Source organism: Lethenteron reissneri, chromosome 57 (assembly GCF_015708825.2).
Source record: "Lethenteron reissneri isolate LAM-NWPU_2019-01 chromosome 57, ASM1570882v1, whole genome shotgun sequence".
NCBI lineage: Eukaryota > Metazoa > Chordata > Hyperoartia > Petromyzontiformes > Petromyzontidae > Lethenteron > Lethenteron reissneri.
The window spans coordinates 2,394,722-2,421,063 of NC_083835.1; the positions used below are offsets into that span (position 1 = coordinate 2,394,722).

The 26,342-nt window shown below is 54.3% G+C and overlaps 1 protein-coding gene across 1 annotated transcript; it reads right to left on the reverse strand.

The window, feature by feature from the left end:
* Positions 1-2,075: 2,075 nt before the first annotated feature.
* On the reverse strand, positions 2,076-25,539 carry LOC133357290 (vitamin K-dependent protein S-like). The gene is made up of 16 exons (XM_061575163.1): positions 25,379-25,539; positions 21,276-21,433; positions 19,713-19,737; positions 18,048-18,119; positions 16,812-16,934; positions 15,722-15,847; positions 14,668-14,796; positions 13,419-13,543; positions 11,654-11,772; positions 10,855-11,044; positions 9,381-9,539; positions 6,974-7,145; positions 6,302-6,471; positions 5,642-5,767; positions 5,153-5,276; positions 2,076-4,400 (listed from the first exon to the last, which is right to left on the reverse strand). Exons 1-16 carry the CDS (start codon positions 25,485-25,487, stop codon positions 4,219-4,221), a joined length of 2,109 nt encoding a protein of 702 aa, XP_061431147.1. The 5' UTR covers positions 25,488-25,539; the 3' UTR covers positions 2,076-4,218.
* Positions 25,540-26,342: the final 803 nt, after the last annotated feature.

Here is a 26,342-nt window from a genome sequence, read left to right on the forward strand (position 1 = left end):
TACACCACGTGTATACACCACGTGTGTGTGCACCAAGTGTGCGTGCACCACGTGTGTGCACCACGTGTATACACCACGTGTGTGTGCACCACGTGTGTGCACCACGTGTGTGTGCACCACGTGTGTGTGCACCACGTGTGTGCACCACGTGTGTGTGCACCACGTGTGTGCACCACGTGTGTGTGCACCACGTGTGTGTACACCACGTGTATACACCACGTGTGTGTACACCACGTGTGTGCACCACGTGTGTGTACACCACGTGTGCGTACACCACGTGTATACACCACGTGTGTGTGCACCAAGTGTGCGTGCACCACGTGTGTACACCACGTGTGCGTGCACCACGTGTGTACACCACGTGTGTGTGCACCACGTGTGTACACCACGTGTGCGTGCACCACGTGTGTACACCACGTGTGTGTGCACCACGTGTGTACACCACGTGTGTGTACACCACGTGTGTGTGCACCAAGTGTGCGTACACCACGTGTGCGTACACCACGTGTATACACCACGTGTGTGTGCACCAAGTGTGCGTGCACCACGTGTGTACACCACGTGTGCGTACACCACGTGTATACACCACGTGTGTGTGCACCAAGTGTGCGTGCACCACGTGTATACACCACGTGTGTGTGCACCACGTGTGCGTACACCACGTGTATACACCACGTGTGTGTGCACCAAGTGTGCGTGCACCACGTGTATACACCACGTGTGTGTGCACCAAGTGTGCGTGCACCACGTGTGTGCACCACGTGTGTGTACACCACGTGTGTGCACCACGTGTGTGTGCACCACGTGTGTGCACCACGTGTGTGTGCACCAAGTGTGCGTGCACCACGTGTGTGCACCACGTGTGTGTACACCACGTGTGTGCACCACGTGTGTGTGTACACCACGTGTATACACCACGTGTATACACCACGTGTGCGTACACCAAGTGTGTACACCACGTGTGTGTGTACACCACGTGTGTGTGTACACCACGTGTATACACCACGTGTGTGTACACCACGTGTGTGTGCACCAAGTGTGCGTGCACCACGTGTGTACACCACGTGTGTGTACACCACGTGTGCGTACACCACGTGTGCGTACACCACGTGTATACACCACGTGTGTGTACACCACGTGTATACACCACGTGTGTGTACACCACGTGTATACACCACGTGTGTGTACACCACGTGTGCGTACACCACGTGTGCGTACACCACGTGTATACACCACGTGTGTGTACACCACGTGTATACACCACGTGTGTGTACACCACGTGTATACACCACGTGTGTGTACACCACGTGTGCGTACACCAAGTGTGCGTGCACCACGTGTGTACACCACGTGTGCGTACACCACGTGTGTACACCACGTGTGTGTACACCACGTGTGTGTGCACCACGTGTGCGTACACCAAGTGTGCGTGCACCACGTGTGTACACCACGTGTGTGTACACCACGTGTGTGTACACCACGTGTGCGTACACCAAGTGTGCGTGCACCACGTGTGTACACCACGTGTGTGTACACCACGTGTGTACACCACGTGTGCGTACACCAAGTGTGCGTACACCACGTGTGTACACCACGTGTGTGTACACCACGTGTGTGTACACCACGTGTGCGTACACCAAGTGTGCGTGCACCACGTGTGTACACCACGTGTGCGTACACCACGTGTGTACACCACGTGTGTGTACACCACGTGTGTGTGCACCACGTGTGCGTACACCACGTGTGTACACCACGTGTGTGTACACCACGTGTGCGTACACCACGTGTGTACACCACGTGTGTGTACACCACGTGTGCGTACACCACGTGTATACACCACGTGTGTGTGCACCAAGTGTGCGTGCACCACGTGTGTACACCACGTGTGCGTACACCACGTGTATACACCACGTGTGTGTGCACCAAGTGTGCGTGCACCACGTGTATACACCACGTGTGTGTGCACCACGTGTGCGTACACCACGTGTATACACCACGTGTGTGTGCACCACGTGTGCGTGCACCACGTGTGTACACCACGTGTGTGTGCACCACGTGTGCGTGCACCACGTGTGCGTACACCACGTGTGTGTGCACCAAGTGTGCGTGCACCACGTGTGTACACCACGTGTGCGTGCACCACGTGTGTACACCACGTGTGTGTGTACACCACGTGCGTACACCACGTGTGTGCACCAGGTGTGTGTACACCACGTGTGTGTGTACACCACGTGCGTACGCCACGTGTGTGCACCAGGTGTGTGTACACCACGTGTGTGCACCAGGTGTGTGTACACCACGTGTGTGCACCAGGTGTGTGTACACCACGTGTGTGTGTACACCACGTGCGTACACCACGTGTGCGTGCACCACGTGGGCGCACACCACGTGTGTGTGTACACCACGTGTGTGTGTACACCACGTGTGCGTGCACCACGTGTGCGTGCACCACGTGTGCACGCACCACGTGCCGCACAGGAACAGCTGCCACTTGGGGGTCTCCTTGCCATCGCCTGCAGCAGTCCACCGGCATGGCAGAGGCGTGGATGCACGGTGCCCGAGTCGCCGAACCGTTAAAGTGCCCGAAAAATGTAAATCCTCTGATCATGGGACACTTATTTGGCAGTATCAAAGTATGAAAAATAAGAATAAGTTTGTACCCTTTCTGGCAATAAAACAGGAGTTGTGTTAAGATGTTCAAACACCAAATAGAAACCTTCTGCAAGGAATCCAGTTCCTGCATTAACCAGACTCGATTCCATTTAGCACTGTACGTACAAAGCAACAATGCTCTGATGGTGCATTGTGCTTGTGCTGTTCGCCTATTGGCGTTCTTCTCTGGTCTGACACTGGTGGTGAGACGAGGCCATGAAGAAGGCTGCTGTCTCTGGTTTAGGCCCATCAGTCTCAAAGACAACGCATCATATATCGTCAGAGCCACGTGTTTGTCTGTGTGCATGTTCACCACAAGCACTGTGTGTGCGGTTAACGCAGGAACTTGATTCCTGGCAAAATGTTTCTATCTGGTGCTTCAACATTGTAACGGAACTGCTGATTTATTGTCAGAAAGGGTACAAACTTATTCTCACTCGTCATAAATCCTCAGCCCCTTGTTGCAGACGTCCCGCGGTTCAAACCCCAAAGGGCGTCCTGGTTAATACCGCCAGTGTTATTTACCATGAGAATTACCACGGGCCGTCTGCTTAACGGCAGGTGTTAAAAGGGGCCGATGCGCGTCGGCGTCACCGTCCAAAATTTAGCGAAATATTCCAAAATCCACTCGACAAATTCACTTTCTTTCGGTGAGTCCACGTGGCAACGTTTGCACCCCTCGCGAACCTGACGCTGCTTGCAGAGCACGCGCCGCACCCACGAAGCAGCAGCAGTACCGTCACGGCGGGCCTTGCGCTGCCGCGAGCGGCTCTGCGGCACCGCGTGGAGGGGTCGGGAGCGCGTCGCGCCGGTCTACGCCGCCACGGGCAGACCCCGCGCGCGCGGGGGGGGGGGGCGTGTGGATACCGGCTGATCGGTCAGCGCCGACGTGCGGCGGTCGGACCCGCGGCACAGCGCCGTGCCGACGGTTCGGGTTACGCGGTTTGGGTCGGCCCCGTTCGCCGTTGGCCCCCCCGACGCTCGACGACTGCTTCCCTGTGGCGTGTGTCTGCGATGCAAGCGGGCGGGCGGGCGGGCGGGCGGGGAAAGAGAAGGCAAAGGATGGAGAACGGAGCGAGGGACAGGAAGAGGATGATGAAATTAAGAGGATGAGGAGGAGGAGGACGAGGAGCGGGAAGAGGAGGATGAGGAGTGGGAGGCAGAGGTCGCAACCGGGTACCCGATACCCGTACCCTACCCGATACCCGGCTACCCGTACCCGGCTGGGTACGGGTATCCGTTTGCGACCCTGGTGCGGCCAGGTACGGGTACGGGTAGGCCGTGAGTCACTGGTGAGTCACCGTTTGTCACTCATTTTCCAACGTCTTGTCTCTTCTCACAATCCAAGTTCCTAGAATCAACCCATCCGCGCCTGCAACATGGCTTCATCCCAGAGGTCACAATCGGCTACCCGTACCCTACCCGATACCCGGCCGGGTACGGGTAGCCGGGTATCGGGTAGGGTACGGGTACCCATTTGCGACCCTGGTGCGGCCGGGTATGGGTAAGGAATCAAAACCCGTTTGCGACCTCTGGTGGGAGTGGGAGGAGTGGGAGGAGGGGGCACTACTCGAGCTCGTCGTCGTCGTCGTCGTCGCCCGTGTTCACGGTGGGGCACGAGTGCGCCGACAGTCCCATGGGGCTGTTCACCGCCGCGTCCATGTCCAGCGGCTCTCCGGCGAGGCGCACATCGCGCACGCAGCCGTGGAAGTACACGCTCACCGGCACGGCCTGCAGCCGAATGGTCTCTACGCACGCGGGGCGGAGAGACGACACGCGGACGTGGGGAGGGAGACGAGGGGAGGAGGGGAGGGAGACGTGGAGAGGTGGGGAGGGAGACGCGGAGAGGTGGGGAGGGAGACGAGGGGAGGAGGGGAGGGAGACGAGGGGAGGTGGGGAGGGAGACGTGGGGAGGGTGGGGAGAGAGACACGGCGAGGTGGGGAGGGAGACGTGGGGAGGGTGGGGAGAGAGACACGGCGAGGTGGGGAGGGAGACGTGGGGAGGGAGACGTGGGGAGGTGGGGAGGGAGACGTGGGGAGGGAGACGTGGGGAGGTGGGGAGGGAGACGTGGGGAGGGAGACGAGGGGAGGTGGGGAGGGAGACGTGGGGAGGAGGGGAGGGAGACGTGGGGAGGGAGACGTGGGGAGGTGGGGAGGGAGACGTGGGGAGGGAGACGTGGGGAGGAGGGGAGGGAGACGAGGGGAGGTGGGGAGAGAGACACGGCGAGGTGGGGAGAGAGACGTGGGGAGGTGGGGAGGGAGACGTGGGGAGGGAGACGTGGGGAGGTGGGGAGGGAGACGAGGGGAGGTGGGGAGGGAGACGTGGGGAGGGTGGGGAGAGAGACACGGCGAGGTGGGGAGAGAGACGTGGGGAGGTGGGGTAAAAGATGCAGGGAGGTGGGCCGAGACGCGGTGGAGTTGGGAGAGACGCGGGTGACGAGCGATGCTTCTTGACTGATGTAACAAAGTGTGCAGGCACAACGAGGCGCTCTGTCCTCACCTGGAATGCCCCCAATGTACGTGGTCACCGACTCGTTGAGCCACGTCTCCAGCTTCCCTCGGTGGGCACTGAGCTGCACCAGGGGCATGGCGCTGTCCGCTTGCGTCAGGTTCACTCCATCCACCTGCAGGGCCCGTCGCAGGGGTCAAGGTCACACTGCGCTGGCAGCGTCGTCAGTTACGCAAGAATCAAAGGGACAAAAGGGCTCCCGTGTACAGCCCATAACAAGTGCTGTTGGCTAGCGGCATCGACGTCTGCACGTGGAACTTCTTTCGCACTGCACGTAGCCACCCGCACTCATCGGAGGTGCATACGAAGGCCGCGGCGGGTTGGGTGGCCAGCACCGCTGATGTTCACGCACTGCACAAGGTGCTCACTTCAGGCCGAGTCGACCTAGGGGAGGGCCCAGGACTCATTCGGATATTCCCCCACCTCCCCCCACGTCCCCCCACCCCCCACCTCGGGGCACCGGCGTTCGAAGGGCCTCACCTGCAGCGCGAGCTCCTCGCGGGAGATCTGGAGACGCAGGGAGTGCCACTTCCCGTCGCAGAACACCCTCGACTCGTTGGCCTGGTAGCGGAGGGCAACCGAGTCCTCAAAGCCCAGGACGAGTCTCTGCAACAAAGATGTTTGACAAAAATACATTGTATACTCGCAATAATACTCATTATTCATCCTAAATGATAAAAATATATACATTTTACCAAGTAAGGCCCACGGAGCTATATAGTTATTTTCCAGAAGCGACCTGGCCACAAGTAACAGCTCAACGAAGTGGCTTATCGTGTGCAAATTTATAGCAGCCAAACACTCTAAACGCGTGATTGTTGATTCTAAACGTGGAGGGAAAAACCGGAGGACCCAGAGAAAAATCCACGCGACCACGGGGAGAGAGAGAGACACGCAAACTCCAAATATACAGCAGCAGGCGTCGTCAGGGTCGGGATCAAACCCACGACCTCCTCCATTCGAGGCGAGGGAGATAACATCCTCTAGCCACCGTGGCGTCCCCATCGTCATTGTCCTCGGCCACGAACAATCCGCTGCTGGATGAAGCCCTCCCCAAGCTGTCGGCCTCGGGGCCGTCGGAGGAGCGGGGCGGCGAGCCGGCACGCGGCGACGCCTTCTCGGATCTGCGCCGCCGAATACCTGGAGCGGGAGCCCCGGCCGCCGGAAGATCTCGTCGAGGCTGAGGGAGAGGACGACCTCCTTGTTGTAGTTGACGAGGCAGAAGAGGACGCCCGTGTTCCCCACGGGCCTGAAGGACATCTCGAGGTCGAGGAGCCACGGGAGGCGGCCGGGGCTGTTGCCTGACGGAACTGAACCGCGCAGACATCGGCGTCACCGTCATCATACTCGTCGTCACCGTCACCGTCGTCATCGTCGTCATCGCCACAGCCGTCATCATCGTCGACGTCATGATCATCGTCACCTCCACCGTCGACATCGTCGTCATCGTCATCATTGTCATGGGGCGAAAGAAATACGGCCAATGCAATTCGGCCAATGACATTTAAATGTGGAGGGAAAAACCGAAGGACCCGGAGAAAAATCCACTGGACCACGAGGAGAGAGACACGCAAACTTCAAATATACAGCAGCAGGTGTCAGGGTTGGGATCTAACCCACGAACTCCTGCACACCAGGCGAGGTAGTTAACATCTCACTACTGCGGCGCCCATTTGTAGCAGCCAAATACTCTAAACGCTTGATGTTGCTTTTAAATGTGGTGGGAAAAAAAACACACCCCCCCCCCCGCTCCCCCCCCGCTTCCCCCCCAGCCCCCAGCCCGCCCCCCCCCTCCCCCCCGCCCCCCCGTACCGTACTGCCGGTGGAAGCTGGCGAGCTCCGTGCCGGGAAAATAGGCGCCGCGCTCGACGCTCTGGTAGCAGAGGCGCGTCGCGTCGCTCCTCACGTGGACGTCCGAGTTCCCCGCCCGCTCACTCCCCAGCCAGTCCCACTGCCGCATGCAGCCGTCCAGCCGCGTGTTCAGCTGCGGAGCGCTCGCGGGGGGCCATGAAGAGCGGGGGGGGGGGCGGTGAAGGGTCACACAAGAGTCGGAGCACTGAGCAGACGCCGCTGAGATCCTGGATCACACTGGTAAAAACCTCCTGGTTACACCGGCCCACAGGAGATTATTGTGTCCGTCCGTCCGTCTTGCATCCAAAAATGGGAGGGGTGGGGCTGGGTGGAGAGGGGCTGGGTGGGGAGGGTAGAGAGGGGCTGAGTGGGAAGGGTGGGGAGGGGCTGGGTAGGGTGGGGAGGGGCTGGGTGGAAAGGGTAGAGAGGGGCTGGGTGGGAAGGGTAGGGAGGGGCTGGGTAGGGTGGGGAGGGGCTGGGTGGGGAGGGTGGGGAGGGGCTAGGTGGGGAGGGTAGGGCTGGGTGGGGGGTGGGAGGGGTGGGGCTGGGTGGGGAGGGGCTGGTCACCCCGTGGTGCCCTTATAAAACTCAACGTTTAACCTACTCACGCCGGCTTGTGCCCGCCCTCACAGTCGGCCATATTTGCGGAATACACCACGCCGCCGTTGACCCTGACCATTGACCGAGCAACCCGACAACGTTCCTACCAGCTCCCTCCGCAGGAATGTGTTTAAATACCGCGCGGTGAGCCGCTGCTACTCCAGGCGGTCCTCGACTTACGAACCGGCGTCCGTGAAGTGTTTTTCACAATAACATTGACTTCGAACGCCAACTCCCAATTGCGAAATGAACCGGGGAACTATTTTGTTCAGAGGAGCGATCCTCCACGAGGATCGTTGGGAGTGAGTGTTTGTGTGTATATGTGTGAAAGTGTGTATATCTGTGTGTGAAAGTGTGTATATGTGTGAAAGTGTATGTGTGTGTTAAAGCGTGAGTGTGTGGGGAGTGGTAGTGTAGTGGTTAGCGCGACGCTCGCTAAGAAAGCGGACACCCGAGTTCGATTCTTGCTCACGGCCAACACCAGTACCTGGTGCGGTGTGTAAACATCACCACTGGGGAGACAAAGGCGGCCGGGCGTGGTGTTGGCCACCCACCCACTCGTGTGCCATACCGGCCTTCATAAGTGCTACTTGCGAACAGCACTTGCCCCAACAGTCTGTGAAAGCTACACGGGGGTTTTGCGTTTGTGTGCGTGCGAGCGCATTATGTTTGTGTGGGGGGCAGTCGTCCAACGGTTCGCGAGCTCTGCTACAAACCTGCCGGCCAAAGTTCCATTCGCGCTCACGACCAACACGAGTATCTGAACCAGTCCTGGGCCTCCCCTAGGTCGACTCAGCCTCAAATGACTACCTGGTGCAGTGTGTAAACATCGTCACTGGGGAGATAAAGGCGTTCAGGCGTGGTGCTGGCCACTCACCCCCTAGTATACCGTTACGGCCTTCGTAGGTGCTCGCTCACAGCACTTGCCCCTACAGTCTGTTAAGGCTATATGGGGGATCTTTGTCTTTGTGTGTGTCTGTGTGAGTCTGTGTGTGTCTGTGCGAGTCTGTGCGTGTCTGTGCGTGTCTGTGCGAGTCTGTGTGTGTGTGTCTGTGTGTGTCTGTGTGAGTCCGTGTGAGTCCGTGTGAGTCCGTGTGTGTCTGTGTGTGTCTGTGCGTGTCTGTGTGAGTGTGTGAGTCTGTGTGTATCTGTGTGTGTCTGTGTGTCTGTGTGAGTCTGTGTGTGTCTGTGTGAGTCTGTGTGAGTCTGTGTGAGTCTGTGTGAGTCTGTGTGAGTCTGTGTGTGTCTGAGTCTGTGTGTGTCTGTGTGAGTCTGTGTGAGTCTGTGTGAGTCTGTGTGAGTCTGTGTGAGTCTGTGTGTGTCTGTGCGTGTCTGTGTGAGTCTGTGTGAGTCTGTGTGAGTCTGTGTGAGTCTGTCTGTGTGTGTCTGTGTGAGTCTGTGCGAGTCTGTGTGAGTCTGTGTGTGTCTGAGTCTGTGTGTGTCTGTGTGTGTCTGTGTGAGTCTGTGTGAGTCTGTGTGAGTCTGTGTGAGTCTGTGTGAGTCTGTGTGTGTCTGTGCGAGTCTGTGTGTGTCTCCGTGCGAGTCTGTGTGTGTCTGTGCGTGTCTGTCTGTGCGAGTCTGTGTGAGTCTGTGTGTGTCTGTGCGAGTCTGTGCGAGTCTGTGTGTGTCTGTGTGTGTGAGTCTGTGTGAGTCTGTGTGTCTCTGTGTGAGCTTGCGTGCCCTGCGTGTGTGCAATTGTGGCGACTCATTGAAGCTCGCTTCAGGACTCAAGGCCGAGGGGGCGGGTGGGGGGGGGGGCTCGTCATACCGGTGCGAAGGGCTGGGCTCCGTGCGGGAGCCCCGCCACGTACACCTTGAACTCCTTGCTGCTGCTCTGTGCCGGCCCGTCGTCCCGCACGTCGATGGCGAAGGTGTCGTTCGCAGAGATCCTCGTCACCACGCGGCCCCTCAGCCTCTCCACGGAGATCTGCCGGGCGCAGGGCGAGGGAGACCACCCGGCCACTCTACCGGACATGTTGTGGTAAAGAGCTTCATAGCTCATCGGGTTCCTCCGCTAGAAATACATATTCTGACTCTGACAGGGCCGGATTAAGGTTCTCGTAGGCACTTGTATTTCGCAGGCCTCCAAGTGATCACTTTCTCCAGCTGGTACTGCTGCTGCTGCTGCTGCCCCATGTTACAACTACCGTCGCTGTCACTCGATTGTTTCACGCGTACTTCGTCCGTAGGACAACAAAGCCTCAATTGAGAATGAGATTGTGCGAAAAATACGATTTGAACATGTTTTTGCTAATTTTTGCAATGACAAAAAAATCTCTAAAAATTCATCTCCTGTGTTAATTTCTCTCACCTTATGAAAAAAAAAAACCGATTGACATGACTCTGCCTCTTAGTATCTACACTGTGCCCATCCTTACTATCTAAATACATGTATTCAAGAAGATTGTTTTATCATACAAAAACTAAAAAACACACAGTCGAAATTTGTTTTTTCGTAGGCCCTAGGCACGGTGCCTACTGTGGCCTATTGGATAACAAGGCCCTGACTGTGACACCGCTGGGGACACGGGGCAGGGGGGCGGTCGACGTCGAGGCTGAGCCGACGCGAAAGTGGCTCGCTCTGCCTGAGACGTCAGTCGCTTTGAGACGCCGGGGGAGGGGGGGGGGGCTAAATGTCACCGAGCGGCTCGTGAGTGCAAATTTTTGACCTTTAGCAACAGCGCCACCTGTGGGCATAATAACACCCGTCTGCGGCCCAGTGCTGCGTACACCTTCTTCTGCGTAGGGACAGCTGCCGCTAGGGTTGCCCCCCCCCCCACCAGCCTAGGCTAGACAGCAGCAGGACAGTGGGTTGGTTGAGACGACGTCAGATGTACGGTGCCATGAGATGCCACGTAAGTGCCCTGCACAATGCAAATCCTTTTATATGTTTTGCTCACTCCAACACTGCTGCTACGCTCGTGCCGTGCTGCATTGCTCTCTCCTCTCAAGGACAGAGAGAACAAAAATCCCGGTCAGTGATTCTTTTCCGGTGAATATTATTCCAATTGCCCTAATTGGCGTCGTGTCACGAGGCTGAGGGACCCATCCCGAACTCGCAACTCTCACAGAGTAGTGCATCGACCCTCCACCCCCCACCCCCTGGAGTGTTGCAGAACGGCCCGAGGACCTGGCTATCACAGAACTACTTCTGAGGTCCGTGCACGCGGCCTCCCGTCCTACGCACGCCCGCTCAGTGGCGCGCAGTCCGCGGAAGTAGACACCGCGGAACTAATCCTCACCGAGGTCCAGCGTCCGTGGTTGATAGTCGAGGCGCTCTTGGCGGCCGCGTTGACGCCGCCGGCGCTCAGCTGCATCTCGAGCTGCCCCTCGCGCAGCGCCAGCAGGAACCAGTCGTCCGTCGCACCCCTCTCCACGTACAGGACCAGCCCCTCGGGGTCGTAGGTGAGCAGGTCGAAGGAGAACACCTCGCTGCAGGCACGGGGGTAGGGGGGTGGGGGCGGTGCGGGGGGCACGGGGGTCACGGGGGGGTCACGAGGTGCGCGGGGGGCACGGAGGCCGCGTGGGCAGAGCCGGCTTTCAGTGGGCGCTGAGAAATAAAACAACCCCCGTCCCGGGAGTGCAGCGTAGAGGTGCAGCCCCGCAGACGCCTACTGCTGAGGCAAGGGCCTCCCCTGAAAGGCAGCTCTCTCTCTCTCCAGAGCAACCTCAAGTGGAAGCAGGCCACTTCCGCCAGCAGACGCGGGGTGAGCGAGTCAGTTTCGGGGCCGCACCTTTACCACCGCACCTCTCCCCCACCTCATCCCCTCCCCCCCCTCATCCCCCCCCCCTCATCCCCCCCCCCCTCAACTCCTCCCCCCACCTCATCCCCCCCCCCCCCCACCATCGACGTTTCGATCGCAACACAAGCGGTCTTCACCAGGCGGAGAGAAACATTTATTGTCATTTTATTTTATTCTTTTTATTTTCTACCTACGTGACTTTACCGAAAGAACCAAGAATACAGTTGAAGATAATGAAACGGTGGGGGGTGGGGGGGGGTGAATCGGGGGGGGGAGGAGGGGCTATGGGGGATCTGACCTTTGTAGGTGCGGGACTTGGTAGCGGTGGAAGAACACGGGGTTGCTGTGGGTGTCCGGGGTCAGGTGCATATTCGTCGGGTTCATCCACGTGTTGACCCTCACGCACGACTCCGTTGTCTGTTGGCATCGCGGATTCAAGGCAGCGTCGCTCATTTCGCTGGGTGTGTTTGTGTGTAAAGCGCCCTCAAATAACTGTTCTCAGCGCGATAGAAGAAGGTAAATAATGAGCATTTTCTTGCTGTGGTTGTTCCACCTGATGAACATTGCTTGTTCTAGATTTGAAGTTTTCGTGACTGCAAGGATCCACACTCTTGGTTCTTTCGGTAGAGTCACGTAGGTAAAGAAAATAATTAATAAATTATTTAAATAAATAAAGACAAAAAAATTCCCGGTAAAAATAAAAGATCAAAATAAATCTAATAAAATCACGTATTTTATTTGTATTTATTATTTCATTACCTACGTGACTTTACCGAAAGAACCAAAGAGTATGGATTCCTGCAGTCATGAAAGCTACAAATCAAGATTGAATAATGATCGTTCGTGTGAACGAGGCGGGCGGATTCTGGAAACTTCTCCAGGCGATGGGACGACAGGGGGGGGGGAGGGGTGCTGGAGCCTTGGTCCTGACATTTCAAGATATTTAAATCGGCGCCATACATTCCTGACAAAAATTAACCCCCGCCCCCCCCCCCCCCCCCAATATATTTTCTCTGGCAAAAGTAATAATATGTAAAATATATCTTAGAAATATATATTTTATATATAATTACTGGCGAGACGTCGTACTCGGATTGTAAATGTTGTGGCTTTGCTCTCCAACACACCGGTGTGCTGTACTAGTACACTACACTGTACACTACACACTAGTGCTGTACTAGTACACTAAACTATACACTACACGATACACTATACACTACACTACACACTAGTGCTGTACTAGTGACGAATTGGCCACGTTCTTTTTACGTGACAACCCTTACTAGTTGGCTGTGTCGGGTGGTGGCGGGTTCAACGACACATTTTTATATTTACGCGACCTAACCCAAAAAAAAGATCAGTATTATAGATTTCATATAAAAATGTATATATATGCCAGAGAATATGTGAACATTTTATTCGTATATTTGTTTTATATATGTAAATAAATATCGAATTTTTTTTTTCCGCCAATTATCCACAAAACAGAAATGTTCGGGGTTTCAAGGTGAGGGGGGCGCTCACCCCCATCTCTGTCCTTGCGAACGTTTTCAATCCCAATAATTTGCGTCACGCGCACGCCGACAGGTCAGCGGCTGGGGCCAAAAACGCGTCGCGGCGTCGATTGCGAGCGGACCCCTCTCGACGCCCTTTGACTTGCCGTCGATCGGCACAAACAGGTTCGGTGGGGTGGGTCCACCGCGTGGCGGGCACGGCAACGTGACACGGGTACGTTCACGGCGGGGAAGGACCTGCTCCTTCGCTCGCCGTCTATTCCGTTTTTCACTTGCCACCAACTTTTCTCACGCGCCCGTTCGCGATTCACTCCGCTCGGTCGACGTTAGCCGCTGAGGTCGCGACGCGTTTCTTCTTTTTTCCACTCCCGTTTCCTCCGTGCCACCACCCCCCACTGCCCCCCCTCCCACCGCCTAATGCTCCCGTTCCGCCGTACCGTGCGCCACGTTATCGAGGGCGACGTCGGCGCGCAGGAAATCAAGACCGACTTTGATCGATCAATTAATCGATCGCCCGCCTCCACGAGACGTGATCACGGGCCCTCTCACCACGCAGCTGCGGAGGTTGGGCCCGAGCCTGAATCCCGCCCGGCCCTCGCAGTAGCAGCGGAAGGCGCCTGCCGTGTTGACGCAGGCATCCTCGCACGGCGCAAACTGCTCGCACTCGTCCACGTCTCACGCGACCACAGGCAGCGGGCAGAGGCCACACACCCGGCGTCAACATTGACGCAGCAGCAGCAGCAACGTCAGCATCGACACGATCGCCCGTAGTAGCAGCAGCGCAAGCATGAACACGATCGCCAGTAGCAGCAGCAGCATCAGCATGAACACGATCATCAGCAGCAGCAGCATCATGAACACGATCGCCAGTAGCAGCAGCAGCGTCAGCGTGGACACGATCGCCAGTAGCGGCAGCAGCATCAGCGTGGACACGATCGCCAGTAGTAGCAGCAGCGTGGACACGATCGCCAGTAGCAGCAGCAGCAGCAGCATGAACACGATCATCAGTAGCAGCAGCAGCATGAACACGATCGCCAGTAGCAGCAGCATCAGCATGGACACAATCATCAGTAGCAGTAGCAGCATCAACATGGACACGATCATCAGTAGCAGCAGCAGCATCAGCATGGACACAATCATCAGTAGCAGCAGCAGCATCAGCATGAACACGATCATCAGTAGCAGTAGCAGCATCAGCATGGACACGATCATCAGTAGCAGCAGCAGCATCAGCATGAACACGATCGCCAGTAGCAGCAGCATGAACACGATCGCCAGTAGCAGTAGTAGCATCAGCGTGGACACGATCATCAGTAGCAGCAGCAGCGTCAGCAGGGACACGATCGCCAGTAGCAGCAGCAGTGTTAGCAGGGACACGATCGCCAATAGTAGCAGCAGCAGCGTGGACACGATCGCCAATAGTAGCAGCATCAGCATGGACACGATCATCAGTAGCAGCAGCAGCATCAGCATGAACACGATCGCCAGTAGCAGCAGCATGAACACGATCGCCAGTAGCAGCAGCAGCATCAGCATGAACACGATCATCAGTAGTAGCAGCAGCATCAGCATGAACACGATCGCTAGCAGCAGCAGCGTTAGCAGGGACACGATGATCAGCAGCAGCAGCGTTAGCAGGGACACGATCACCAACCAGCGCTGCTGCGGGCGCAGCGCTGGTTTACAGGAGGGCCGCGTGCAACGGCGTATCCACCACCGCCCTGGTTAAATCCTTTTATCTCGGCGACCCCGTCCCAACGCCCGGCGGCGTTTGGCCGCGCGCCGGGACAAACGTCACCTTGGCATGAGCGTGTGGCCTTGTCGAAGGCGAACCCTCGCAGGCAGCTGCAGGTGAAGGAGCCGTGCGTGTTCTCGCAGCGCGCCGGCTCGCCACACACGCCGAGGGATTGCGCGCACTCGTCCACGTCTAGAGCAGCGGAAGGGAGCACGCCGTCTCGTCATCGCGATCGGCTTGACGACAGAGGTCGCAAACGGGTTTTGATTCCTTACCCGTACCCGTACCCGGCCGCACCAGGGTCGCAAATGGGTACCCGTACCTGGCCGGGTATGGGTACCCGTTCCCTACCCGTACCCGTACCCTACCCGAAATGAGTGACAAACGGTTACTCACCAGTGACTCACGGCCTACCCGTACCCGTACCCGGCCGCACGAGGGTCGTAAACAGGTACCCGTACCTGGCCGGGTAGCCGGGTATCGGGTAGGGTACGGGTATCGGGTACCCGGTTGCGACCTCTGCTTGACGATTAGCGGAGGGCGGTTCTGGTGGCTCACGGAGCCAACAAAGCTCAAACCCAGACTACAGCCGCCTGTACCGGGGCAGCGCCCACGCCTTTAGTCCGCCAAACTGAACTAAACTTTTTATTTTACCGGGTAAGGTCCACCGAGCTATGCGGCTCTTTTTCAGAAGCCACTTGGCCACAAATGACAGCTCAACGAAGTGGCTTATCGTCACATGGGAATGTATTTCAGCCATATACTCCCAAACCACGCGGCCACGGGGAGATAGACACGCGAACTCCAAATATACAGCGGGCTTCAGGGTCAAGATCGAACCCACGACCTCCTGCATACCAGGCTATGTAGTTAACATCTCTTAGCCACCTTGATGATGATGAGAGACAGAGGCACGCAAACTCCAAATATACAGCAGGCATCAGGGTCGAGCTCGAACCCAAGACCTCCTGCATACCTGGCGAGGTAGTTAACATCTCCTAGCCACCGTGGCCTCCTGATCCACTAAGCGCTCTACCCCGGTATACGCTGCCGTGCGCGGGGAAGATGCGGGCGGGATTTTTCGAAAACTTGCAACCGGTGGAGGCTGTGGTCAGACCTTCGCAGGTGTGCTGGTCCATGGCCATCGTGTACCCCTGCTCGCACTGGCACGCGTACGAGCCCGCCACGTTGATGCACTTGTGGCTGCAGCCTCCGTTCTGCCGGTCCGAGCACTCGTCCACGTCTGCGGGGAGAGCAAGGCGCCCGCACGGGCGCTCCGTCACGACGCAAGGCGATCACTCAACGGAGAGAAGGGATTTAGTGAGCTGTTTATTGTGTACGTTCTGGAGCTCCCTCCCTCGCCTCCCTCCCTCGCTCGCTCCCCTCCCTCGCTCCCTCCCTCCCCTCCTTCCGTCCCTCGCTCCCTCCCTCGCTCCCGCGCTCCCTCCCTCCCCTCCCTCCTCCCTCCCCTCCCTCCCCTCCCTCGCTCCCTCCCTCCCCTCCCCTCCTTCCCTCCCTCCATCCATGTTCAATCTCGTCGATTACTGCACCTCTGATGGCGCTGCTTGTTGCTGACCGTTCTGGGCCGTTGCGCCCTGTGCCGAGCGACTGTTTTAACCAACTAAAATGTTTCTGCGGCGAGCCGAGTTCAATTCCCGCTCGCAGCCAACATCGGTGACGAATATCTCAACCGGATCTGGGCCTCCCCTAAGTCGACTCGGCCTCAAGCGAGCGCTCGGTGCGGTGTGTAAACATCAATGTTTTGGAAACAAATGCGGTGGCTAGGAGATGTTAACTACCTCACCTGGTATGCAGGAGGTCGTGGGTTCCATCCCGACCCTGACGCCCGTTTATTTGGAGTTTGCGTGTTTTTCCCGTGGTCGCGTGTATTGGTCTACGGGTCCTCCAATTTTCCCCTCCACATTTAGAATCAACATCACCACGCGTTCAGAGTATTTGGCCGCTCTAAACGTCCACGTGATAAGCCACTTCGTTATCATTTGTGGCCAGGACCCTTCTCAAAAAGAGCTGTACAGCTCAGAGGGGCCTTACCTGGTAAAATAAACAAAATAGCTTCAATTATAGTTTAATTTAATTACTCCGTTAGAAATGCTGCACGGGGGAAACGTTGTCTTTGTGTGGCTGGAAGACTCTTTGACGAAGTGAGAGGTGGTGCTGGTGGTGGTGGGGGGGGGGGGGTTTCTCACCCTGGGTGCAGTTCTTCCCCTTCCAGCCGTCCTTGCAGACGCAGTGGTAATCGGCCTGCAGACTGACGCACTCCGCACTGCCCGTGACGTCGCACGGCAGCGGCACGCACTGGTCCAGGATCTCTGCCGCCGCACACGAACGCAAGACGGTGGAGAGCGGTCCGGGGCGCCGGACTCGATGTCAACTCAAAAAAATCGGCGGGTCAAGCTTCTTAATTCCAGCACGACGAGACGGTGGGAGCAAAACCACCCTGAGTCGACTCACTGGTCACGTGTGGTGGAGTAGACCGTGGGTACTTCCGCCGAGTCGGCGTGGAAGAGTAGGCCAAAATAGCCTCCGTCTGGCGTAGGCCAGAAGTCGCAACCGGGTACCTGATACCCGGCTACCCGTACCCGGCCGGGTACGGGTACCCATTTGCGACCCTGGTGCGGCTGGGTACGGGTAGGCCGTGAGTCACTGGTGAGTAACTGTTTGTCACTCATTTCCCAACGTCTTGTCTCTTCTCACAATTCAAGTTCCTAGAATCAACCCACCCGCGCCTGCAACATGGCTTCATCCCAGAGGTCGCAATCAGATACCCGATACCCGTACCCTACCCGTACCCGGCCGGGTACGGGTAGGGTACGGCCGGGTATGGGTACCCGTTTGCGACCCTGGTACGGCCGGGTACGGGTACGGGTAAGGAATCAAAACCCATTTGCGACCTCTGGCGTAGGCTCATTCAGACGCTGTCGGAAAGACAGCGTCTGAATGAGCTGCTTGCGTTGTGGCCGAAACGTCGTGAGAATTATTTTATTATGTTTAAATTTTATTATTTTATTATTTCCCTTGTACGTGACTTTACCGAAAGAACCAAGAAGATGAATTTGAATGTAGTTTAACACGTAGGCTTTCGCGACCAATATCATCCATAATAGAGCTTTTTTTTGGGGGTTAGATCGCGTAAATATAGAAATGTGTCGTTAAACAGGAGGGCTTCTCCACAAATCTGGCTGTCGACTGATGAAGCTGGTTGTAATTACTGGCGAAACGTCGTACTCAGATTGTAAATGTTGTGGCTTGGCTCTCTTAACACACTGGTGTGCTGTACTAGTGACGAATTGGCATTTTCTGTTTACGTGACAACCCTTACTAGTTGGTTGTGTCGGGTGGTGGCGGGTTTAGCGACACATTTCTATATTTACGCAATCTAACCCCCCAAAAAAACCTCTATTGTGAATTTGAATGTAACGCACCATTGATGCAGGATCGTACGATGTTGTCAACCTCAGTCGGGGCTCTTGGCTTCGTCTCCTGCGACTGGCAAGCTACGCACAAAAAAACACAACGAGCAGTGCTACAGGAACAGTCGCAACGTTTACGCATTCTACTAAAAAAAGACACTGTAAAAATTTTTTACATTTGCCAGGTAAGGCCCGCTGAGCTATACGGCTCTTTTCAGAAGCGACCTGGCTACCACAAATGATAGCGCAATGAAGTGGCTAATAGTCATCACGTGGAAATTTATAGCAGCCAAATACCCTAAATGCATGTTTCTAAAATGTGGAGGGGAAAACCGGAGAGAGATCCATGCGACCACGGGGAGAACATGCTAACTCCTGCATACCAGGCGAGGTAGTTAACATCTCATAGCCACCATGATGATGAGAGAGAGACACGTAAACTCCAAATATACAGCAGGCGTCGGGGTCGGGGTTGGGTTTGAACCCACGACCTCCTGCATACCAGGCGAGGGCGTTAACATCTTCCCATCGTAGTGCCCACACTGAATAAGCTTATCTAGGTGTAATGAAAGTAGAGCCTACATGCGCTGTGAATGGACTAGTGGCCACGGCAAGTAATGACAGGGGAGTCAGCCTACAGTGCGAATGCACTAGTGGCCACGGGAGGTAATGACAGGGGAGTCAGCTGTGAGTGAGAAGGGACTGGTGGCCACGGGAGGTAATGACAGGGGTATCAGCTGTGAGTGTGAAGGGACTGGTGGCTACGGGAGGTAATGACAGGGGAGTCAGCTGTGAGTGCGAAGGGACTGGTGGCTACGGGAGGTAATGACAGGGGAGTCAGCTGTGAGTGCGAAGGGACTGGTGGCTACGGGAATGTTCAGAAGGGAGCATGGTCAGTTGACGGAAGAGGACGGTGGAGTCTGCCGGTGGGGCGAGCGTCCAGAGTCAGCGAGAATGATCGAGAAGGGGGTGCGTGGCCTCGTGTTGGTTTATAAGGGGGAGATGCGCGGGAGACTCGGAGCTGTTGCGGTGGGGGTCTCCGCCTGGTGTCAAGTGAAGGTGTCTTCAATAAAGTGCCATATCAAGAGCAGTGTGTCAAGTCGTCATGACATAGGCAAAGAAAGGCCGTTCGTCCTGCACATTAAAATAAACCCTATCAAGGCATTTTAGATAGAGACACAGCAAATCAAGACACCTCGTGAAACAACATCTTTAGCCATCAACCACAAAAGTACAAACATTCAGACACGTTGAAACGCATTGCCATGACGACCGTGCTGGAACCCCCATCCAGCCAATGAGAGCGTGCGTCGCGTGTGCAACCAAATGCAGTTCCGTCTAATTTTTACAAAAGTTGCTCTTGTGTTGCTGAGCCACATACAACTCCCATTTATTATTCTGGCCCGTACTTAACCGGAGCAACCCGGACTACAACGCTGTTTCCTGCGTCGCGTGAAAATGTAGACGTTATCACGTCGGATTTAGCGAGACCTCCTACCCATGGCATTACGAACGCATTAGGCATGCACATCAGCTATGTTGAATAACTGTGAATAACCCAACCTCTCATGGATATTCATTTGTTGTATTCAACAGCACACACGCATTTACAATATTACACATTTGAGTGCACGTGAATGATGTGTGTTTTTTTGTTGTTGTGCCACCGTTACTTACCTAAATATCTTGGGTAGAAATAGTCCTGCAAGGTGCAAAACGCGTCACAATAATCATCTCACATTCCAGCTCTCTACATCTCCCAGGGCAGCAATTGCACCGACGAGCAATGTTTAATTTTATCTTTCTGAAATCTCTCTTCCCCTGTCCACCCAGCAGTATAATTGGCCACAACGCAGCTTCGGCGATCGGCAGGGTCACGTGTGGTGGGGTAAAGTGTGGGTGCTCCCACCTGCTCCCAAGACACGTCTGGCCAGTTTTGTGAAATATGCCAAAAGGCCCGATCAGGGAGACTCTTGTGGGCAACCCACGTGTAAGTGGAGGCCCTGGAGCCAGGAGTGGCTCGAGTTAAGCAATTTCAGGACGGCACAAATATATCTGAGCGAGTCTTGCAAGGATTTGGGAATGCTTTTTCACAAACATTGAAACGAGGTTCTGGTGGGCATGGCCAAACGCAACAAAACAATCCACCAGGCACGAACGAACACAATATGAAGCGTTGAATATCTTTGTGTGCAACATACACACGAGGGATTGGCAGGTTGAGAAATATGAAATGGACTCATGTCCCATGCTTGGTCCGTAACTTTCTTTGTTGGATAATACTGTCATTTTGTACAGCGTCATTCACGCTTATAGCATCCCATAACGCTGTACATTAATTATATATATGTAAGGACCCTATCCCATGTAAAGCCACTACAAAGCAAATGAAAACCCTCCTACGACTACCAAGAAAAATCTAAAATGAATTTAACAAATGAAGAAAAATGGCACCAAAACAAGGGCGTCTACAGGGCTGCGTTTCTTTTTGGAAATGAAAATTGGACGGCGCTTTCGGGGATTTCGCCCAGCGCACGCTGCCGCTGAATCAGCAGACAATGACGACACGACAGAATGAACGATATTTTATGATTATTTTTCCTATTTACGTGACTTTACCGAAAGAAGCATAGAATATGGCGAATGAATGATACATTATGTTAATGCGCAGGTAAGCCCAAAAGCAACAATGGGCGCGGCTATCACGGGCTTTGTCGATCCACAAATCGTCTCCTGAGATCCAGAATTCACGTGCCGGGAACGACTTTACCGATTTAAACAAAAATCACTTTGATCAATGCTCGAACACATAGACATGTATTCAAAATATCATTGCATGACCCACGCTCGAACACATAGACACGTAATATAGGTTTTTTTGGGTCAGATCGCGATATTTATCAATGTGTCGTAACCCTCCACCACCCGACACGGCCAAACAGTAAAAAATGTGTCACGTTTTTCAAAGGACAAAATAATTCACTTCTTTAGCCCACTGGTGTGTTGAAGAGAGAATCAACAGCATTTTTAAATTATTTTGTCCTTTGAAAAACGTGACACATTTTTTACTGTTTGGCCGTGTCGGGTGGTGGAGGGTTACGACACATTTATATAAAATAACGCGATCTGACCCAAAAACCTTGATTATGAATAATATTGTTCGCGAAAGCCTACGTGTTAAATTGACATCGACACGTGTTTAGCGTTTTTCCTTCCGCTCCTCCAGGCTGCGGAACTCACCGTATCCGACTCGTTCTCAAACACCTCTCGTGCCTCCTCCTTGCTGCACACCTCCTCCACGCACTCGCGCTCCAGATTGCCCTTCTTGAGCTCCTCGAACATGAGGTTGGCTCTGCGCACCCTCAGCAGGAACTCGCTGGCTCTCTGCGGCGTCAGTGCTGACGGGGGGGGGGGGGGGAGAAGCAGAGGTCGCAAACGGGTTTTGATTCCTTACCCGTACCCGGCAGCACCAGGGTCGCAAATGGGTACCCGTACCCGGCCAGGTACGGGTAGCCGTTCCCTACCCGTACCCTACCCAAAATGAGTGACAAACGGCTACTCACCAGTGACTCACGGCTACCCGTACCCGGGTAGGCGTTCCCTACCCGTACCCGTGCCCTACCCGAAATGAGTGACAAACTGCTACTCACCAGTGACTCACGGCCTACCCGTACCCGGCCGCACCAGGGTCGCAAACGGCTACCCGTACCTGGCCGGGTACGGGTAGCCGGGTATCGGGTAGGGTACGGGTATCGGGTACCCGGTTGCGATCTCTGGGGAGAAGCGAACGGGGGGGGGGGGGGGGGCGACACCTCGCTTGTCAATGGCGCAATATCTCCGCGAAAAGTTTTTTGGTTTGGCCATGTTTGTTTGTTGTAGTACGGAGCTAGAATGATGGCTTTAATCTAAGTTGTCTTGTGGTTGTTGTTGTTGTTGTTTGGCTTGCATCCCACTGGGATTTTTACACACAGCGTTGGTGTACGGTGCTTTTTTTTCTGGAAGACTTTGCAGTTTTTCCCTGGATTTTTCTGTTTGTGCATAGTCACTTTGAGATGTTTTTGTTTTTTGTTTGTTGCGGTTGCACCCGATTCAAGAGCCGAATGGTTCACAGGGCTATACCTAATAAATGAAACTGAAAAAAAACTTCGATTTAAAGCTTTCGTGACTGCAGAGATTCATCTTCTTGGTTCTTTCGGTAAAGTCACGTAGAAGGGAAATAAAAAATAAAATAAAACATTATAAAATAATATAATAAAACACTTTTTTTCTGTTTTATTTTTATTATTTTATTATTTCCCTTCTACGTGACTTTACCGAAAGAACCAAGAAGATGAAAAAAAAACTGTAACTCCTTTCCTGCAGTGTCGATGTTTGTTGTCCTTTGTTTGTTGTTGTTGCTGCTGCTGTGTTCACACACCGCCATGGATCTGCCTTGCGAAATAGCCGGGCAACTGGCTGAGCGGGATCATCCTTGTAACGTATCAAAAGAAACTGAACTAACCGAAGCATGAAAATAAATGTCACCGTGACTAATAGGAAGGTTTTCGTGGCTGTGGAGTATCGCTCCGATTGTGGTGTTTTGGAAAGTTTTTACCTTCTTCTTGGTTCTTTCGGTAAAGTCACGTAGAAGGGAAGTAATAAAATAATAAAAATAAAACATAATAAAATAATTCTCACGACGTTTCGGCCACAACGCAAGCAGCCGTCCTCAGGTGAAGACCCCGACAGACCTGGTCTTCACCTGAGGACGGCTGCTTGCGTTGTTTACCGAAAGAACCAAGAAGATGAATCCCTGCAGTCACGAAAGCTTTAAATCGAAATTTAAGTTTTTACCTTCTTCAAGGTCCCGAAGAACGTGGAACGAAACGTCGGACATCGTGCCCTGACCACACATCGTGATACAACCCGAAAACAAGCAGCTGGACAGCACAACGCAGTAGTGAGCGCGGTGGTCAACGATGACTATTTTCCATAACGAAACTGTTTGGGAAATGCCTCGCCATTATTTACGAGTAAACTGCTGAATCTGAACATGCCATGCATCATCATCGACTTTACTATTTCCAGTTATTTGTTGCAGTCAGAAAAAGCAAACGTTGAGTCCAGCCCTAATCTGTTGACAGTCGGCAGATAATTGCTTAGTTTTCTCAGGGCTGCCATAGGGCAAAGTCCTAAGCCATGGGTACAGACAGTCTAAACAGAGACATTTTACATCAAAACCTTCCTATATAAATGAGCCGTTGGCTGTACAAGTGCGCATAAGCGATGGGTTTCGGATTTTAAAAAAAGAACAATATGAATTCTGGTTTTTAAAAATGATCATTTCGGATCTCGTGTCGGATTTACAGACCGTGTACTAATTGAAACGTGTCTTCTTCGTGTTGGCAAAAGTGATGTCGCACCAAGACACGTGATGCCTCTATTGGAGGAAAGTGAAGAGACGCATGGAATTTGGATTTAAAGCTTTCGTGACTGCAGGGATTCATCTTCTTGGTTCTTTCGGTAAAATCACGTAGACTCTGCCTTCTCGACAGACCTGTTTTCCACCTGAAGATGGCTGCTTGCGTTGTGGCCGAAACGTCGTGAGAATTATTTTGTTATGTTTTATTTTTATTATTTTATTACTTCCCTTCTACGTGACTTTACCGAAAGAACCAAGAAGAAGATGCATGGAAGTTGTTCCGCAAAGTCATGATTTCGGATCGATCTGAAACTCAACATTGTTTTCGGATGACATGTAATGTATGTATCAGCAATACAACCCGATTCCACACGTGCAAAGGTAAAGTCAAGACCCCCACCCCCCCTCAATAGAAATAACGGGACTATTAGGGCAAATACTGTAAGTACTTCCTGTAGATGGACAGATATATTTAGGAGAAATTGTCAACTTAATTTGTTAGTGATATTATCCACAACAATGCCAATTATTATTTTGTGTTATGGCTGGTTGTTGATGATGATTTGACCACGCAGGTTTGTGTGGGGTGGTGAAGGCGGGCAGCATGAATGGACACGTAGCAGACTGTCGCGACCAATTCCATCCGTAATATTGGTTAATTTTGGGTGAGATCGCGTAAATATATAAATGTGTCGTTAAAACCCGCCACCACCCGACACAGCCAACTCGTAAGGGTTGTCACGTAAACAGAACGTGCCAATTCGTCACTAGGACAGCACATCCGGTGTGTTGGAGAGTAAATCCACGACATTTTAAGCACGATACCAGCTACCCCCCCCATCACTACACCAGCTACTACCCCGTCCCCCCATCACTACACCAGCTACGACCCCCCCCCATCACTACACCAGCTACGACCCCCCCCCCATTACTATACCAGCTACTACCCCCCCCCATTACTATACCAGCTACTACCCCCCCCCCCATCACTACACCAGCTACGACCCCCCCCCCATTACTATACCAGCTCCCCCCCATCACCACACCAGCTACTACCCCCCCCCCCCATCACTACACCAGCTACTACCCCCCCCCCATTACTATACCAGCTACTACCCCCCCCCCATCACCACACCAGCTACTACCCCCCCCCCCCATCACCACACCAGCTACCCCCCCATCACCACACCAGCTACTACCCCCCCCCCCATCACCACACCAGCTACTACCCCCCCCCCCATCACCACACCAGCTACTACCCCCCCCCATCACCACACCAGCTACTACCCCCCCCCCCATCACCACACCAGCTACTACCCCCCCCCCCATCACCACACCAGCTACTACCCCCCCCCCATCACTACACCAGCTACTACCCCCCCCCATCACCACACCAGCTACTACCCCCCCCCCCCATCACCACACCAGCTACTACCCCCCCCCCCATCACCACACCAGCTACCCCCCCATCACCACACCAGCTACTACCCCCCCACCCATCACCACACCAGCTACTACCCCCCCCCCCCCCATCACTACACCAGCTACTACCCCCCCCTCCATCACCACACCAGCTACTACCCCCCCCCCCATCACCACACCAGCTACTACCCCCCCCCATCACCACACCAGCTACTACCCCCCCATCACTACACCAGCTACTACCCCCCCCATCACCACACCAGCTACTACCCCCCCCCATCACCACACCAGCTACTACCCCCCCCCCTCCATCACCACACCAGCTACCCCCCCCATCACCACACCAGCTACTACCCCCCCCCCCCCTATTAAACTCAATCCGGCCCTCCCCACTCTCGTGACAATTTTCCCATCGCAAAGTTTCACACAAAAGGGGGTCGTGACCCGCGTCACAGCCGACACGGCAACGAACGTGAAAAGCCCCGAGCGAAGAGGTGATGGTCGCCTCGGGGGCACTTACTCGGGGGGGAGGACGACGACGATGAGGTGGAGGAGGAGGAGGAAGAGGTCCTGCCCAGACCGGGATGAAGGAGGCAAAGCAGCAGCAGCAACAGAACGCTGGCCGACATTTTAAAAAAAAATCCGTGAAACGGTGATGTGGGGGGGGGAGTTCGAAATCTCTCCACTTGTTGTTTGTTTAAAACCCCAAAATGCATTATTTCTTTATTTTGCACAAGAGGAGGTGGGAGGGACGGGGCAAGCGGGGGGGGGGGGGGTCAGTAAACCGAATTTTTTTTTTATAACATTTTGTGGCCGATCACCATCAAAGTAAACATTGTCCTCTGTGCCCTGTCGTGACGGCTACACACACACAAACAAACCGCAGGGCACACACGCAGCTGCTGCTGCCGCTGCTGCTGCTGTCTGTCGGTTCATCGGAACACCTTCTTAGGACACAGAATCGAGTGAAACGTGCACGCGCGTGCTCTCCCGATTTGTGTGTGCCCATCATGTTCAGCCCATTTTGTTGTTGTTGGGCCTTAATGAGTTTTTATTGGGAAACACTCACGCATGATATTTTGTACAATCACGTTACCCCCACCACCTATACCCCCTTGTTTTGGTTACGCTATATATATATTTTTCTCACTGAGTGTTTGGCTGCTACTATAACACATCACACGATAAACCACTTCTTTGAGTGATCATTTATGATAACCAGGTCGCCTCTGAAAAAAAGAGCTATATAGTTCAATAAGCCATACCTGGTGAAATAAAAGTTTTTAGTTTAGTATACGAGGGCGGGTGACACTCGGTCCGACCATCTAATGGCCACACCTCGCAGACCCGTGCCGACAGCACGTGGCAGCTCTGGTGGTGGTCACCTGGCCCAGTACGAACCAGGCTCAACCAAAATTTGCACTGGATGGTGGCCAGGCTGAAATCAAATCAATCTATATACTGAATATAAAAGGGAAATGTGT